At 32.0% G+C, this 19,451-nt stretch overlaps 2 protein-coding genes across 3 annotated transcripts in view; one reads left to right on the plus strand and one right to left on the minus strand.

The window, feature by feature from the left end:
- pug (pug C-1-tetrahydrofolate synthase, cytoplasmic) overlaps positions 1 to 4,649 on the plus strand; it is a 38,419-nt gene extending 33,770 nt beyond the window's left edge. For both annotated transcript variants that reach the window (XM_075289681.1, XM_075289682.1), the window contains exons 9-11: positions 40 to 1,191; positions 1,258 to 1,543; positions 4,256 to 4,649. In XM_075289681.1, the coding sequence (XP_075145796.1) occupies positions 40 to 1,191; positions 1,258 to 1,543; positions 4,256 to 4,498 (1,681 nt within the window). In that variant the 3' untranslated portion in view covers positions 4,499 to 4,649. The remainder of the gene's footprint in view (positions 1 to 39; positions 1,192 to 1,257; positions 1,544 to 4,255) is intronic.
- LOC142222544 (cadherin-AgCad1-like) overlaps positions 4,547 to 19,451 on the minus strand; it is a 30,042-nt gene continuing 15,137 nt past the window's right edge. Inside the window, exons 13-29 of the mRNA XM_075292740.1 lie at positions 18,838 to 19,174; positions 16,870 to 16,983; positions 16,755 to 16,815; positions 16,535 to 16,691; positions 16,005 to 16,140; positions 15,737 to 15,937; positions 13,391 to 13,506; positions 13,220 to 13,316; positions 12,900 to 13,155; positions 12,721 to 12,848; positions 12,565 to 12,656; positions 8,514 to 8,640; positions 8,341 to 8,451; positions 7,992 to 8,281; positions 7,617 to 7,925; positions 4,873 to 5,459; positions 4,547 to 4,821 (exon numbers count right to left, since the gene is read on the minus strand). Coding sequence (XP_075148855.1) covers positions 4,644 to 4,821; positions 4,873 to 5,459; positions 7,617 to 7,925; positions 7,992 to 8,281; positions 8,341 to 8,451; positions 8,514 to 8,640; positions 12,565 to 12,656; positions 12,721 to 12,848; positions 12,900 to 13,155; positions 13,220 to 13,316; positions 13,391 to 13,506; positions 15,737 to 15,937; positions 16,005 to 16,140; positions 16,535 to 16,691; positions 16,755 to 16,815; positions 16,870 to 16,983; positions 18,838 to 19,174 — 3,297 coding nt within the window. The 3' untranslated portion in view covers positions 4,547 to 4,643. The remainder of the gene's footprint in view (positions 4,822 to 4,872; positions 5,460 to 7,616; positions 7,926 to 7,991; positions 8,282 to 8,340; positions 8,452 to 8,513; positions 8,641 to 12,564; positions 12,657 to 12,720; positions 12,849 to 12,899; positions 13,156 to 13,219; positions 13,317 to 13,390; positions 13,507 to 15,736; positions 15,938 to 16,004; positions 16,141 to 16,534; positions 16,692 to 16,754; positions 16,816 to 16,869; positions 16,984 to 18,837; positions 19,175 to 19,451) is intronic.

Raw genomic sequence — 19,451 nt, forward strand, 5'->3', positions numbered from 1 at the left:
TAGGAAAAATATTAAATCCCATTTGCTATCTCTTTTCAGTATTACTCCTACACCCCTTGGTGAGGGAAAAAGTACCACTCTAATTGGTCTGGTTCAAGCATTAACTGCCCACCGTAAACGTAATGCTGTGGCCACTTTGCGTCAGCCATCTCAAGGACCCACATTTGGTATCAAAGGTGGTGCTGCTGGCGGTGGTTATGCTCAAGTTATTCCCATGGAAGAATTTAATTTACATTTAACTGGAGATATTCATGCTGTAACGGCTGCAAACAATTTATTGGCTGCTCAATTGGACACACGTATTTTCCATGAAAAGACACAAAGCGATAAAGCCCTATACGATCGTCTTGTGCCTCGCGTTAAGGGCGAAAGAAAATTCTCGAAAATCCAATTGAGACGTTTACAAAAGTTGGGAATTACAAAAACCGATCCCGATGCTTTAACTCCAGAGGAATTTGGTAAATTTGCCCGTTTGGATATTGACCCCGACACCATTATGTGGGAACGAGTAGTTGATATTAACGATAGATATTTGAGACAAATTACCATTGGTCAATCGGCCACAGAGAAAGGATTTACCAGAACTGCTTCGTATTCAATTTCCGTGGCTAGTGAAATTATGGCTGTTTTGGCTTTGGCACAAAATTTGGATGACATGAAAAATAGATTAGCAAATATGGTTGTAGCTTTCGATCGCCAAGGTAATCCTGTAACTGCTGATGATTTGGGTGCTACGGGAGCTCTAACTGTTCTCCTCAAGGATGCTTTGGAACCTAATTTAATGCAAACTTTGGAGGGAACCCCGGTTCTAGTACATGCTGGTCCTTTTGCTAATATTGCCCATGGTTGTTCATCAATTGTAGCCGATGAAATTGCCTTGAAATTGGTTGGTGATGAAGGTTTTGTTTGTACTGAGGCTGGTTTCGGCTCTGACATTGGCATGGAAAAGTTCTGTAATATCAAATGTCGTTCGTCGGGACGTAAACCTAATGCTATGGTGTTGGTGGCCACTATTCGTGCTTTGAAAATGCATGGTGGTGGTGCTCCCGTGACTCCAGGCGCTCCTTTGAATAAACAATACACAGAGGAGAATTTGGAACTATTGGAGAAAGGTTTGCCCAACTTGTTGCAACATATTTCGAATGGTGCCTCATTTGGTTTGCCCGTAGTTGTGGCCATTAATGCTCATAGGTATGTATGGCTGCTATGGCTCACTAGAGTTTATTGTTAATTACTGAAAAATGTATGTATATTTAGTGCTGATACACCAGCAGAACATCAATTAGTTAAGTCCGCTTCCCTTAAAGCTGGTGCCTTTGCCGCTGTTGTCTGCTCGCATTGGAGTGATGGTGGTGCTGGTGCTACTGAATTAGCTGATGCTGTTATTAAGGCTTGTGCAAATTCCAAAAACTTCAAATTCCTCTATGGCAATGAAATGCCTCTGTTGGACAAAATGAATAAGATTGCCCAAACTATGTATGGTGCTGCAAAGGTCGAGTTGACACCAACTGCCCAACAAGCTTTGAACAAATTGACAAAAGCTGTAAGTGTGAAAAAAAATTTTGTTACTTAATAAATCGACTTTTCGATTTTTATCAATATTCAAGCTGTAATGTTCAAGTTCGACTAATCGATTTTTGATATTTTTGAAAATCCACATAAATCGACTTTTGATGTTGATCAAAATTTAATATTCGACTTTGGACCGATTTCAAAAGAAGTTGATTTTATAAATTTTGATTAGAAAGTCTACATTTTTAAATTTTAAGCCTGAAAAGTCGACTTTTCTAATTTTTTGAAAATCTACTTCAACTGTGGAGCCAACGGGGTGCAATGTTTAGCATGCCCGCCTTGCAAAAAGTTTTTCAGCGGTGGATTGTAATGCTGGTGACATTTCTGAGGGTTTCAAAGCTTCTCTAAGTGGTTTCACTGCAATGTGGAACGCCGTTCGGACTCGACTATAAAAAGGAGGTCCCTTGTCAGTGATAAGAGAGAAGTTCACCAATGTGGTATCACAATGGACTGAATAGTCTAAGTTAGCCTGATACATCGGGCTGCCACCTAACCTAACCTAATTGCGATTAAAATCCCTATTTTAGAGTTTTCAGCATTTCGAATTTTTCGATTAGTCGATTTTGGTCAACATCAAAAGTCGATTTGTGCGAAAATTTAAAATTTGATTAAAAAGCCTATTTTCAATCTATAACCATGAACTGCCCTAAATCCGACCAGACCGCATCTACTCGATATTAAATTATGACTATGGGCTTTCTGATTACTGAGATAAGATATGCCACCGCTAAAAATTTTTTGAAATTTGGCTGAAACTCGGATAGAATACATAGACACGGTTGTCACTCGTGCCAAAAATAATCTAACAAAATTTGAAGAAAATTTTACTATAAATCTACCAAGTTAAAAAAATCTTTTTTTTGAAGATTTTGATGAAATTTTTGTCAAAATGTTATTTCTATAGAAAATTTTGTCAAAATTTTATTTCTATAGAAAACTTTGTTAAAATTTTATTTCTACAGAAAATTTTGTCAAAATGTTATTTCTATAGAAAATTTTGTCAAAATGTTATTTCTATAGAAAATTTTGTCAAAACTTTATATCTATAGAAAATTTTATCAACATTTTATTTCTATAGAAAATTTTTTCAAAATTTTATATCTATAGAAAATTTTTTCAAAATTTTATATCTATAGAACATTTTGTCAAAATTTTATATCTATAGAACATTTTGTCAAAATTTTATATATATAGAAAATGTTGTCAAAATGTTATTTCTATAGAAAATTTTGTCAAAATGTTATTTCTATAGAAAATTTTGTCAAAATTTTATATCTATAGAAAATTTTATCAACATTTTATTTCTATAGAAAATTTTTTCAAAATTTTATATCTATAGAAAATTTTTTCAAAATTTTATATCTATAGAACATTTTGTCAAAATTTTATATCTATAGAACATTTGGTCAAAATTTTATATATATAGAAAATGTTGTCAAAATTTTATTTCTATAGAAAATTTTGTAAAAATTTTATTTCTATAGAAAATTTTGTCAAAATTTTATTTCCATAGAAAATTTTGTCAAAATTATATTTCTACGTAAAATTTTGTCAACATTATATTTCTATAGAAAATTTTGTCACAATTATATTTCTATAGAAAATTTTGTCAAACTGTTATTTCTATAGAAAATTTTGTCATAATTTTATTTCTATAGAAAATTTTGTCAAAATTTTATTTCTATAGAAAATTTTGTCAAATTTTATTTCTATAGAAAATTTTGTCAAAATTTTATTTCTATAGAAAATTGTGTCAAAATTTTATTTCTATAGAAAATTTTGTCAAAAATTTATTTCTATGGAAAATTTTGTAAAAATTGTATATCTATAGAAAATTTTATTTCTATAGAAAATATTGTCAAAATTTTATTTCTATAGAAAATTTTGTCAAGATTTTATTCCTATTTTGTCAAAATGATATTTCTATAGAAATTTTTGTCATAATTTTATTTCTATAGAAAATGTTGTCAAAATTTTATTTCTATAGAAAATTTTGTCAAAATTTTATTTCTATAGAAAATTGTGTCAAAATTTTATTTCTATAGAAAATTTTGGCAAAATTTCATTTCTATAAAGAATTTTGTCAAAATTTTATTTCTATAAAGAATTTCGTCAAAATTTTATTTCTATAAAGAATTTCGTCAAAATTTTATTTCTATAGAAAGTTTTCTCAACATTTTATTTCTATAAAGAATTTTGTCAAAATTTTATTTCCATAGATAATTTTGTCAAAATTTTATTTCTATAGAAAATTTTGTCAAAATTTTATTTCTATAGAAAAGTTTGTCAAAATTTTTTTTCTATAGAAAATTTTGTCAAAATTTTATTTCTATAGAAAATTTTGTCATAATTTTATTTCTATAGAAAATTTTGTCAAAATTTTATTTCTATAAAAAATTTTGTCAAAATTTTATTTTTATAGAAAATTTTATCAAAATTTTAATTCTATAGAAAATTTTGTCAAAATTTTATTTCTATAGAAAATTTTGTCAAAATTTTATTTCTATAGAAAATTTTGTCAAAATTTTATTTCTATAGAAAGTGTTGTCAAATTTGTATTTATATTTGTCGATATAAAATCGACTTTATATAACCAGATACGTAATTTTTTCGGTTTCTTACTCTCAATTTATATGTATATTTTTTCTGTTTTATTTATTCTCATTTCTTTATTCATTTGTAGGGTTTTGGAAACTTGCCAGTTTGCATGTCTAAGACATCAGCTTCATTCACCGGAGATGCCGCAATTAAGGGAGCTCCCAAAGGTTTCACCTTGACCGTTAACAATATGTATGTATCAGCTGGTGCTGGTTTTGTTGTAGCCATGTGTGGAGAAATTTCAAAGATGCCTGGTTTACCAACGCGTCCATCCATCTATGATATTGATCTAAATACCCAAACTGGAGAAATTGAAGGTCTCTTTTAGTTTGACATCAATTTCTTTTATAACCTAATGATTTTCTTAATGTATATGTAATGTTAGATATTTTTATTGTATGTAATTTTTTAAAGTTAATAATTGTATGTATATAAATTAAAAATATATATTTTTGACAATTGTTTTTATATAGCTAAAATCTTTCGACATTTTCTTTATTACAAACTTTGTCTTTGGTAAAGAAATCATTGTTAAGAATTTTATGATCAAAATTAGCTGATGGTTTTTCTTCTATATTTTTCATATTATTCATTTCGAATAAGGGATCATCATGAAGGCCATCGAATTCATCGTCATCATCAGAATCAGAGCTATGAAAACAAAAATTAGAAAAATTTCGATTCAGACTCAATTCCATTTACCTCGATTCCGTATCATAGACTCCTCCCCGCTGAACACCTAAAGTGTCATTTATTGGTTTTTTAAATATAGGATTAGAACCTTCAACAGAGAATATATTGGAGGCTGGACCAGCTATTCTATTTAGATTTGAAGCAATTGATCCAAATTCTGCAGGTTCAAAGGCTTTCAGTTGTCTTCTCAATGATCTTACTTTTATGATGTACAGCACTATCATTGTTAGCAAGGCTAAGGCCAGAACTGAACATAATCCCACAAGACTTGTCATTAACCAATTTCCAACTAATGGTGATTCTTTAATTGGATCCATATGGGGCAAATCGTTAAGTATGAGATTGTTAGATTGAAGAACATTCTGTATGCGTGAAATAAAAGCTAAATCATTTGATCTTCTTTTTATTTCAGATGAATCCACAGCCTCATTATTATGAATGAAATGAGCTCGAACTTCTGTAATAAAACCAGATATTGTATTAACAGCAGTTTGGCGGCGCACTGTTCCTTTGGATGCTTGAGTGTTGGTGACATCATCTATGGCATCTATATTGCAAATATCGTAGCCATATAATTCTTGAAATGTTTCACGTAGCTGAAAATATTGGAGAAAATGTTTTAGTAAAACCAGAAAGAACTGGAAAATATGGAGGTAAGTTTGGCTTTGCCGAAACTCACATACCCCAAACCAGAAATTTGAGGTGCTTATATATATATACCTAGACGAGAAATTGCAGACCATCTTATCCGATAATTTTTCTCATAGTATTGAAAGTCGAGTTTTTGCCAAGAGCAAAAGTAGATCCTTCAATTTTGACTAGCCTCAAAAGTGATTACAAGGTTAATGAAAATTCGAAAATCGCGAAATGTTCACTTTAGCTTTTGGATGTTTTGACAAAGAATTTATTGAATGAAATGTGATACAAAATGCTCGAGAAGTTCTATTGGGAGATTGACCTAGGGGCTAGAAAAATGTGAGTAATCGTAAAAGGAATTAAAAAAATCTCTTCTTCGACTTCATACAAATCCAATTCAAAATGCTGATCAGAAGTCTTTACTATCTGTATAGTAATATGAAGTTTGACTAATATGGACCCTGGATGGTGCACTTTTGAAGGGTCTTACAGTATATTTAATACTATACCTACGTCGCTGGGTACTATCTGTACGGAGTGTTACGATAGTTGGTTATAGCCTCATCAAATTTTAAAATTTGATGCTTAGTTCTTGAGCCATTGGAATTAGCCATTTTCATAGAATTCGTCTTAAAATTTGCCGCCATGATATCATTACTTAGTCTCAAGAGTATTGGAAATTCAATCAATGCAGAACATTGTCGTAAACGGCTGCCTCCGTAATTTCAGGCATATCGGTCTTTTATTTCTGTGTGCGGGAGTATCCGCAATTTCTAAAAAAAAAATTAAAAATTGCAATATTGACTCCATCCTTGTTTATGGAAGGCAGGTATAGTGGCAGCCCGATATTACAGGCTCACTTGGACTATTCAGTCCATTGTGATACCACAGTGGTGAACTTCTTTCTTATCACTGAGTGCTGCCCGATTCCATGTTAAGCTCAATGACAAGGGACCTCCTTTTTATAGCCGAGTCCAAACGGCGTTCCACATTGCAGTGAAACCACTTAGAGAAGCTTTGAAACCATCAGAAATGTCACCAGCATTACTGAGGTGGGATAATCCACCGCTGAAAAACTTTTTGGTGTTCGGTCGAAGCAGGAATCGAACCCACGACCTTGTGTATGTAAGGTGGGCATGCTAACCATTGCACCATGGTGGCTCCCATGGAAGGTAAATCACTCAGCGAAACTCAAGAGCGGTTGGATGCTGGGTACCTTTTATATAGGGAGGATATAGGGATGCAGAAGTCGTACATCGACTTTTTGTCTAAACGACTTTTTATCAAAAAAAACGAGGTCGAGTTTTTGTGATCTCTAAAATCGAGAGTTTATAGATTTTTGAGAATGGACTTTTAATGTTGGTCAAAATCGACTTTTTATAGTGAAGAAAATCGATTAATCGACTGACCTAATAAAATTTAATATAAAATCGAAAAATCGACTTTTGCAATTTTTGAAAAAGTCCCAAGCAGTATAGTGATCCAAATTTTTGACTGACCTCCCATAAAAGGTACGTCAGATAGCGTGGATCACATCCTGCACAAAGTTTTGCACGGAGGGACCAGTATTTACCTCCGTGTGAATTATTTTAATTTTCAATTGGTCTAATCGACTTAGACGATTTTCCAAATCGACTCATGCTGCTGATCGATTTCTTACCATCTTTCAAATCGTCGATAAAATCGACTTTTCTAAATTCGTAAAAAGTCGAAAAGTCGACATTTTAAAACTTGAATAATCGTGAAGGTAAGTGAGATACCCTGAAACACATTCTGCATAACATTTTGGAAATGAGAAAGCTATCAACACGATGGCAGGCGTGGTGGCCCTCTCCAAACGTATTATTTTTTTTTTTTCAAACTTAAATGAGGAGGTTATTGCTGATATAGAGGCCTATTTTGTAAGTCTACAGACATTGTAATTGCCACTTTTTCAAGTCCCTAGGAGGGTAGTGAGCAAAATCCACGAATGACCGCCCATTGAAGGCACATGAGATATCTTGAGATAATAGTAAAAGTTTAAAGTCGAAATTATTACAATTTAGCAAATGTCGAAATCAAGTTTTGAATAGGAATTATCAAATAGCCGATTGCACTGACCAATCCACCATACTCACATATTGTTCATTTTTACGTATAACTTCCATGTCACTGAGAAATACGAATTTTACACGATTGCTTTCGGAAACCAAGAAAATCTTAATAGCCGACACATCCTTGTGGCCAATTAAGTCGATTGCTTGCACATTGAACATCATAAAACCTTGCATATTGTTTGCGATATATGTATTTAAGGTTAAGACACCTGTTTCTTGATCCAATAAGAAAACATCAGAGAATTTTTGGAATAAATGGGAGCCATGAGATTCAAATGAATCCACATCAATATCGAAGATAATTTGATCTTCTAAATCGGGATCATAGGCCTGCAATTAAAAATACACAAAAATCTATTACAGATGGGAGCATTTATTATTCACTTGAATACTCACATGTACTGTTAATATAGATTTACCCACATTATCTTTGGATGTCAAACCAGCGGCATAGAGATTTTGTGAAAATTTTGGAGCATTATCATTGACATCGTTAACATGTATATGGACTTCTAGGATGTAATTAATACTATTGGGATTTGAAATTAAACCATTCTCATTATTGGATACTTTGATCAGTATTACAAGGTGATCTATGATCTCACGATCCAAAGGTGTCTTTAATTTGAGTTGACGCGTGCGGGAGTTTAATTCAAATAGACTTAAATTTTCCTTATGTGTAGCATCTAGAAAATGAGTTTATGTTGTAATTATTAAAATATTATTTTTGTTTTTATATACTTACTATCAATAAAGTAATATAACTCATATTGCTCATCAGATTCATCTAAACCTTCATTCTTCGGGTCATGAGCTTCCGGAATGAATCGTTCCTCTAATAATCCTTCTTCATTTTCTACAAATAGAAATATATTATCTGTTGGACATATTGTGGTGCCATCAAATTATCAGACTTACCCGTGAAATTTGTATTGAATATGGGTTCTTGGAATATTGGATTACCCAACATATCAACGAAAACTATTTTGAGATTTTTCAATATCACAGATGTGCTGCCACCTCCATCTATGGCTCTTAAATTAATCTGTGAAATGAGAAGAAAATGTGAATAAATAAGAAGTATATACAGCCGTAAGTTCGGCCTCCACCCTGGATTGCGTAGAAGGTTTTACTAAAGAATGTCATCCACAATCGGATTACTTGGATTGTGGTAACTGCTGTTGATGGCTAGGTATCTTCAAACTTCTTAACATTGTCTTCTAAATTATGATAGACAAAAAAGGCTGATTCAATACCTATATATTGAGTCTATCAATAATTATGAACCGATATGATCCAATTTTCGCATAGTAATTAGAAAGCTAAATTTCAACTGGATTTGATGAAATTTGTTCTTCATGAAGTTTCAAAGCATTTTTTTCCAGTATTTTTCTGGCTCTTATCCCCAAATTGGAACGCTATTGTCCAAATAAAACATAAAATTCTGTCAACAAAATTTACTTCTAAATAGTCAAGAAAAAAAATTGGGCGATCGATCAATATAAAAGCGTTATTGGGCCAATATGAACCCTATTTTAATATCTATGGGATTTATTGTCCAAATCAGTGAATACGCCGTAGAGAGGGCAACATTTGGACCCGAGTCCTCACGAAAAAAATGTCTTAGCCAAGCAGAGTAAATTGTAAATTTGTACTTGGACCCCCAAATAAATGCCGTTTAATAAAGAGGAGGAACTTTTTTTATATTCTGAGAAAGTAGAAAAAAGAATTTCATCCCCACAAAAATCCCAACATTTCTGGAAATTCCCCACCACATCCCCAAGGACATATTCGAAATGGGGAATATAAAACTAATTTGGGGAACGATTTATATTGGGCTATGTATGATTATGAACCGATGTGGACAAGTTTTTGATTGATTAGTAGAAAGCATGAAATTTGCAACTCAAGGAAGCTTCAGAAAACAAATCTGGCATCACGTAGTAAATTTTATCCTGATTGGATGAAATTTACTCTTCCAGAAAGCTCCACAAATGAAATCTGGGAATCGTTCTATATGGGGGCTATATATAATTATGGACCGATATGGGCCAATTTTTGTATGGTAACACCACGTGTCAAATTACAACCAGATTAAATCAAATTTGCCCCTTTTAGATACTTCGGAAGTCAAATCTGGGCATCGGTTTATATGGGGGCTACACCTAAAAGTGATAAGATATAACCCTTTTGCAATATCATCCGACATATGATACATCAATAACAACTTGTTGTGCCAAGTTACAAGCCGACAGCTTGTTTCGTTCGGAAGTTAACTTGATTTCAATTGATGGATGGAAGGACGCTAGATCGAATCCGAATTTCACTGACCTACCTACATATATATTCTGAATCATGGTGAAATTTATACTTTATGGGGTCGGAGGCCAATATTTCGTTGTGTTCACAGAAAAAAATTTCACGAACATTTTTCCAACTAAAGTCTTAATTTTGTTTTAAACAAGTATATACGGCCGTAAGTTCGGCCAGGCCGAAGCTTATGTACCCTCCACCATGGATTGCGTATAAACTTCTACTGAAGACTGTCATCCACAATCGAATTACTTGGGTTGCGGTAACACTTGCCGATGGCAAGGTATCTTAAAACATCCTAACACCGTCTTCTAAATTACAAGGTAGTCCATACGTAGTATATATTAAACTAAAAAAGGCCGATTAAATACGTATATAATTAAGTTTAAAGTTTCTATAGAAATAATATTTTGACAAAATAAAATTTTGACAACGTTTTCTATAGAAGTAAAATTTGGAAAAAATTTTCTATAGAAATAAAATTTCGAAAAAAATTTCTATAGAAATAAAATTTTTACAACATTTTCTATAGAAATAAAATTTTTACAAAATATTCTATAGAAATAAAATTTTTACAAAATTTTCTATAGAAATAAAATTTTGACAAAATTTTCTATAGAAAAAAATTTTGACAAAATTTTCTATAAAAATAAAATTTTGACAAAATTTTCTATAGAAATAAAATTTTGACAATGTTTTCCATAAAAATAAAATTTTGGTAGATTATTTTTGGCTCGAGTGGCAATCATGAATATGAACCGATATGGACCAATTTTTGTGTGATAGGGGATCGGCTATATATAACTATAGACCGATATGGACCAATTTTGGCATGGATATTAGCGGCCTTATACTAACACCACGTTGCAAATTTCAACCGGATCGGATGAATTTTGCTCCTCCAAGAGGCTCCGAAGATCAAATCTGGTGAACGGTTTATATGGGGGCTATGTATAATTATGGACCGATATGGACCAATTCTTGCGTGTTTGTTAGAGACCACATTCTAACACCATGTTCCAAATTTCAACCGGATCGGATGAATTTTGCTCCTCCAAGAGGCTCCGGAGGACAAATCTGGGAATCGATTTATATGGGGGCTATATATAATTAGTGACCGATATGGACCAATTTTTGCATGGTCATTAGAGAATATGTACCAAATTTCAGCCGGATCGGATGAAATTTTTGTTTCTTAGAGGCTCCGCAAGCCAAATCGGGGGATCGGTTTATATGGGGGCTATATATAATTATAGACCGATGTGGGCCAATTTTTGCATGGTTGTTAGAGACCATATACCAACACCATGTACCAAATTTCAGCCGGATCGGATGAAATTTGATTCTCTTAGAGGCTCCGCAAGCCAAATCGGGGGATCGGTTTATATGGGGGCTATATGTAATTATGGACCGATATGGACCAATTTTTGCATGGTTGTTAGAGACCATATACTAGGTTAGGTTAGGTTAGGTTAGGTGGCAGCCCGATGTATCGGGCTCACTTAGACTATTCAGTCCATTGTGATACCACATTAGTGAACTCTTAGAGCGGTCGCAACCAAATTTGGGGGTCCGTTTATATGGAGGCTATACGTAAAAGTGGACCGATTTGGACGAATTTTTGCACGGTTGTTAGAGACCATATACTAACACCATGTACCAAATTTCAGCCGGATCGGATGAAATTTGCTTCTCTTAGAGCAATCGCAAGCCAAATTTGAGGGTCCGTTTATATGGGGGCTATATGTAATTATGGACCGATATGGCCCATTTGCAATACCATCCGACCTACATCAATAACAACTACTTGTGCCAAGTTTCAAGTCGATAGCTTGTTTCGTTCGGAAGTTAGCGTGATTTCAACAGGCGGACGGACGGACGGACGAACATGCTCAGATCCCCATCCTATGGTGGAGGGTATAAAAATATTAAATTAAAAATTTTATTGATTCAACAAATTTTTTAATTGAAACAAAAATTAATAGTATTAATTAATTTTTAATTGGATCAATTAAGTTTTTGACTTTCAATTAATTTTTAAATTGATACTATCACTTCTCTGATTGAAGACATTTCAATTAAAAATTAATTGGATCAATTAATTTCGTGATTGAAGACAAAAATATTATTTTGTGTGTTACAGACAGTTAATATACCCTCTGTCTTATGGTGGAGGGTATAAAAAAAGAATACACCCAAAGAAATTTGTTAGTAGTTACAGCAGAAAAGTTTGCTAAAACAACTAAAACCGAAAAGCATGTTATTTATTATTTTATTTATCATTTTATTATTTATTGTTTTTTAAACTCGATTACTCTTAAACATGGTGTTAAGAAAGCTAATTTAGCTTTCTTAACACCAAAAAAACGTTATATTAAGAATATGTCTTGAATTTGATCAAAAATCTGTATATTTCTCAAGTTAAAGTAGAACAGAACGAAATGTTTGCTAATCACACTTAAGATATTATAGAGCCGGAATATAAAAATGTTTTTGGTTCTTGGAAATATTTTGAGTAAGATTTTAGAATCTTATATAACAGCAAACGCCGATTGCTGTTTTTTAACAGACATTTTTCTTTGATTGTAGACTTTTATTTTTCTTTCACTTGAATGCAATTTCTTTAACGTATTACCAAAACAAGCTATATAATTACCAAGTATATCCCGGATGCCATAACATTTTTAACATATAAATTTGTGGAATTACGCGAATCCTTTGCCAAATGGAAATATTGATCATGGCCTACTAAAAATAAAAGATGTATACGTATATACTGGATTCTTCGAATCTTAAAAATATCTCACCATACCATCACTACTCATTTCAAAATGTACATCTCCATATTCACCACCATCGGGATCATATACCTGAAATTGCCTTAAACGGGTATTACAATCAGCTTCATACAATGGACGTAGAGGTTCCTGCAAAGAATAACTGATAAAAAAGATCACTATTTGAAACTATTTTCAAATAATAGCAATTTACCAAATTCTTATGGATTTATTTATAACAGGATATCGAATTTCGGGAGCGTGAAAATTATAAGGTTTTATGTAAAGTTCATAACTAGAAATATTCTTCAAACTTGGAGAACCCATGTCGGCCGCTTCAATTTCGATAAGCCAAAATCCATAAAATCCTCTGAGTGACTCACGTGTTTTTAATTTACCAAATCGATTATTGACAGTAATTATGGTAAAGAGACCATCATAAGCTGGTAAAACTGGATTATTTTCCCATACTTGAGAGGAAAAAAATAATAATATTTTGAAAAACAATCAAAAAATAAAAATCAAAATACCCACCTGGTTTCAAAGATAAAATTCTATAAGAAATTTGAGAATTTTGGGTATCCTCTTCATCGTGATCCACAGCTTCCAAATCAATTTTAGCATATGTATTCTATTAATGAGTTATTTAGTACTCGCATATAATTATAACTCCCAATTTTGATAACTATTGAGAAAATTATATACCTTCTTATCAGCTTCAGAAAATTCAAAACTTATAATCTTTGAATCCGGAAGAATTGGTGCATTGTCATTAACATCCAATAGAGTAACATTGAGGTATGTGGATTTCTGATTCACAGCTAAGGAAGAAGAAGAAGAAGAAATATTAGGAATTAAATGGGAAATAAAATCGGCAAATTCCATAATGAAAAAATATTAACGAATGAAATTATTATAATTTGTAATTATAATAAAGATTTTAGTAAAACAAATAAATATCAATGGGTTTTTTCTTAAGAGGACTCATTCACGATTCAATGACTCCGCAAAAAATTTGGGGTAAGATCTAAGCAAAGCTATACATTTGTTTACACTCAAGGAAATTTGTTAGTAGCAGAAATTTGTTAGCATAATTTTCTGATGTGCCCAACTTTTTCTTATTTTTAAACTGGATCACCTTAAAACGTTTCAAATAGGCTGTAATAAACAATGAATGTAATGTAGAGGTTATTGCAACACAGTACACTAAGAATATAACTTGTATTTGCTCAAAATCTGAATCTCTTAAAAAACGGTCAAGTTTGGGGACATATTTTCTATAGCATAGGCATACACTGTAGAACTTATGTCATATCGATCAACTCTCTATCCCAGAAATATATCACCGAATTCGTCTTATAATATCGACTTGAATATAACCAAAGCATTCCTTATTCAAACATTTCTACGTTGAGTGCTTATTTCTCTTAAAAAGGGGAGCCAGTTTGGGGACATGCTTCATATAGCATGTCCCCAAAATAAATCCTCATTTCAAAAATATTGTAACGAATTCGTCTTGATAATATCACACTCAACAATTCGTAACATTTTTAGCGTTTAAAATGCTGCCCAAAGTATTTTTGTGAAATATTCAGAGTATTCTCTTCTGAATATTTCCTTTCTTTGTTTCCGCCAAAATAAACTGTTTCTAATTTAATCGATTTAAAAAATTGCAGAAACATTTTGTTTGTTATTTCAGCAAGCGTAAACTGCTTTTCCTTTTTCAGCAGCATTTGTGCTATTTTAGCTCTGTATACTAACTAATTTCATTGAGTGAAACATTCCTAATTCAAACGATTCTACTTTGTTTACCCAAAAAAAAAAACGAATTTGTTTGGGGACATGTTTTATCATAGAATGTGAATGTAGCTAGGATAAAAAAACCTCATGCCAAAAATATAGTAAGAAATTCTTTCTGTGTCTTGTAAAAATGTAAACATGGTAACGCCATTATTTTTTTTTTTAATAAATGGAAGTCATTTCCAGTTTATGGATTTGCTAGAAAAATTTTGGGACAAGTGGAAAAAGTGTTAAGTAATGGCGTTACCCTTGGAGTGTTATTTTATGGTTATAACATGTTCAGACAATATTCCAATCAAAATATATAGCGATGGAGTATTGTTAATTTAAAAATATTTCTCAAACTTGCCTTATGCAACCGAACCGTATTGACGCTAACAACACGACATTATGCTGAAAGTGACATCTAGCGCCCCAGTTTTACAATGACAACACAGAGCCTTGCTTTCAATGGTCTTTGCAGTAATTTGAGCTACTTCGGGGACATTATTCTCTTCGTAATATTTCGATTGGAGTAATTGTCAGTACAAGAATACTTATAAATTTCTTATAACCGATTCATCAAAACTCTCAAATGTCATGTAGTTTGCAACCTCATTGAAACGAAGTAAACTTAATACACGCAGAGAAGGAATATGATCACCTCAAACATGTTTCAAGAGCAAAATGTTATTTTTGTATGGTGACCATGTAACATGTTTGTCACTAAAATGTTATTTTCTCGTCAAATATAACCTGCTTGCCGAAATCAGATGCATAATTTCCGAGAAAATAACATGGTTGCGAAAACCATGTTACATGGTCACCACCCAAAAATAACGTTTTGCTCTTAAAACATGTTTGAGGTTATCATATTCCTTCTTTGGCTGTGAAATTATGCTAGAATTGACATTTAGTTCTCCAGTTTTGCAATGCCAACACAGAGTCTTGATCTGAATGATCTTTGTAATAATTAGAACTACTTCGGGGACATTCTCATTTGGGGAATATTAAGAACAAAAATTAATATATTTTTCTTAAACTGCTTCAACAACACTCTCAAATGTTATGCTGTTTGCAACCGAGATGAAACGACGCAAACGTCATGACATTATGTTCGAAGTGACATCTAGAGTTGGAAGTGACATCTAGTCTTTGTAATAATTAACTTCGGGGACATTCTTCACTTCGTAATATTTCGATTTGTGGTATAGTTAGGACAGAAATAAAAATTATAAAATTATTTTATGATAATTGGAAAAGGTTACTTACGTCCATAACCTGCATTTATAAAATTAAAGTTATCCCTTATATCAATGGGTATATAGTGATATGTTATGCCCATATCTCGATCCAAAGTAAAACCATTACGCAATCTTACTTTAACCTCTCCAGAGGTAGTATTGATTTGAAAGAGATTATGTAGATCGGTAAAGGCACTGTTAATTACAAATTCCAAATTGTTATGTGGATCTGGGGAAAATAAAATTTGGTATTTATTGTGATCATTACATCTTCACAAAATATTTCGGAAACTTACTATCTCTGTCACTATCATAAGCTTTTACTTGACCTACTAATTGTCCCGATGTAGCATTTTCATAAATAAAAACTTCATGTTCGAAATCATCAATTTGTGGTACTTGATTGTTGATATCAATTATAGAAATATTAAACTGAAATACATTGGTGAATTAATAAGGTAGCAATTTAGAAACAGCGGAATAGACATGTGTGGGATATTTTGGGGAATAAGGGTGGCACTGAAAAATATCAAAGTATCGATCATCTCAAGACCGTGCTTCGCTGTGAATGCTTCAAAATACTATAAAGCCACTTCATACCGTTTTCGTCGGTTTTTTAAAGGCCATAATTCTTGCCAAAGGTAGCGAATTCGAACAAATATAAACTGATTTTAAAATTTGATGTTATTTCCGACATTTTTGTTTTTGAACAAACAAAAAGAAAAAATTAATAAATTTGTTGCATTATATATCAACCACCCTATACATCATTTTATTTAATTTTCTATAATGCAACTTTTGTTGTAACGTTTTTTTATGATCATACTTTTCCTGTTGTTTTATGTATTCCATCATCTATTGTGACCTCATATTCTAGGAAATATATTTTTGGTATGTCACATTGTATTAGACCTGCTACTTTTAATAGCCCAGTGCTTTGATTAATATGTATCAATCCGGGAGATGTTAGATTTCCTAGGGGTCTGAAAGATATAAGCCAATTAAATCATATTTTATCTTTAATTGGAAAATTTATTGTTTGATACTTTATAGAAAATGTTACTTCATTATTGCCGGGACCATCAATATCGAAAGCCTCAATAGTTCCTGTAAAGTAAAATTTTTTAATCTTTCAACAACAATATATTTATATTTTCATACCAATTGTGCTCATAATTTCTGCCATTTCGGTAATATATCTAGGCTCTTGTAAGTTGCCCACTACGAATTCAGGTTCATTATCATTAATATCATCTACGCGTATGGTCAGTATAGCTGAAAATTTTAAGGAGATAAACTTATGTAAATATTGGATAGGTAATCACCCTTATTCCCGAAGACGCCCTCGCTCTCGCCGTCGCTTTTTGTCGTCTGTCGCTTTTAAGTCGTCTCGTCATTCATTTGGTATTCCTGTAGAGTGGCGACGACGACGATTACTTTTTGTACCAATTACAATAATCTCCGATATCACTAGAAAACAATCAGCTGATGTGCAACATCTGAATTTTATTTTTTTCGGTTTAAAATATTTTTCGTTCTGACTCAATTCTATGTCGGAAAATCAAGAAAAAATATTTAATTTGACGCGGGAAAAAATGTGGATATATATTCAAGGACAATAAAAGCTTCCAAAACTATAAAAATGGCGACGACGCTGAGATCAATGGCACAAGGATCAAAGTGAAAGAAAACAATCAGCTGATATACAAAACTGAATTTTAATTATTTGCGTTTAAAATGCTGTTTGTTTATAATCCAATTTTGATTTGAAAAGTCAAAATAAATGATCAATTTGACTCGGGAAATGATTTAGATATCTAGATTAGGACAATAACAACGTCCGGTTTTTTTTTAATAATACCCAGCAAAAAAATTTGGAAGTTCTTCCAAAGGCACAACTTTAAAAGCGCTTCCAGAAGATGCACTCCCAGTGATGTTCTTTATTTTTACTAACCAGGAAGTTCTTTTAATTCAATTTTTTATAACTTGGTTTGTTCATACTTTTAATGGGCATTTTTCTTTTTTTTTGTTTCAACTAGGTTAAAAACAGAGTAAGAATTCATAAAATGGTACAAATCATTTAAATTTTGTCGAAAAAAAAGCTAAATCCAATCTGAAAAATTTGTGATTTTTTGAAAATATTTGAGGTCAAACGTTTCCGACAAGTGTTAAAATCCATTAAAAATTATAAAAATTATTTATTTGCCAAAATATCACAAAATTATTTAATTTACATCCAAAACATTGAATTCGGATCACACCTAAAGAAGTGATGCAAATTCAGTGCAACGGCTGTTGAAATGGAGAACTTCCGTCCTATGACAAGCCCATGTTAAATTCATCTCTTCTGCGTAAATTTTGCACCACTTCCGGATCCAAAAAGAACATTTGCATTACTTTTTTGGCGACGCTTTTTTTGCTGAGTAGTTACAGCTTTTCTACCATTTGTTACAATTTGTCTCTAAAGGTCATGTAATTTTTGAAGATTAGTCACTTTACTTCTTACCAATTTCCATTTTTTAAATTTATTTTTCATTTGTTCGATTAATAAAGTCTAAAAAACATCTTCAAAAATTAATCACTAAACTCGTCGCTGGTAAATTTAACGGCGACAAAAAGCGACGATATTGGCGACAAAAAACGACACCAGGAATACCGATTTTCGTCGATAGCATAATATATCGATGAACGGAATACCAATTAGAGGCGACAGACGAAAAGCGACGGCGAGGTCGACTTCAGGAATAAGGGTGAATATCTATCGTACGGATCCAATATACTGGTAGAAAAAGCTTCTTAATTTTAACGAAATTGGTAATTAAAATTTATCTAATGGAAAAGTTTCATAAATACAATGAAAGTGTTCGTTGTTGTTGTTTTTTTCTATAAAAAAAACGAAACATTTCATACTATTAATGAACATTTTCATTGTTTCAATGAAAAGTTTTCATTATGTCCACTAAAGACTTGGTTGGCTCAATTTTAATTGAATTTTCTTTCTGTATAGTTGAATTTTAGATTTTTTGTACACAAAAAATGGTATACGTGCCTTTCGTGATCTTCAAACTGAATTATTTAGGTTTTTATGATTTTCAAATTTACTTTAATCGATAATAATCCCAATCTTACCTATTGATGAATTATCATCTATTTCCTGATTGACATCTATTACTTGTATCGCCAAAAATATTGTATCATATTTTTCATAGTCAACTTGATGCTGGAATTGTTCGTTGATTTTCAAGTGACCAAATACCCAATTATTAGTCACACGTTCCATATGAATAACAAAACAATCGGCAAAAAGTTCACTATCAATCTCCTGGCCACTTTTCGTAGCATAAGACATAGACCAAAGAATATTAAATTGCAAGTTTGCCGTAGTGTCAGGATCTCTAGCTTCAATTTTTTCGGTGATTAGGGTTAAGGGTTTAGCATTTTCTGTAACATTTACCACCAAACGGGGCTTGAAGTAAAAAAAAAAACAAATAATGTTGGTATAGTAATTAAGAATACGGATATTACATGGTGGCAGATATGTATTGCAACCAACTACAGAATGCTATAACTTTCATTTCATTTCATTTCTATAGAAAATTTTGTCAACATTTCATTTCTTTAGAAAATTTTGTCATAATTTTATTTCTATAGAAAATTTTGTCAACATTTTATTTCTATAGAAAATTTTGTCAAAATTTTATTTCTATAGAAAATTTTGTCAAAATTTTATTTCTATAGAAAAT

Source organism: Haematobia irritans, chromosome 1 (genome assembly GCF_050003625.1).
Source record: "Haematobia irritans isolate KBUSLIRL chromosome 1, ASM5000362v1, whole genome shotgun sequence".
NCBI lineage: Eukaryota > Metazoa > Arthropoda > Insecta > Diptera > Muscidae > Haematobia > Haematobia irritans.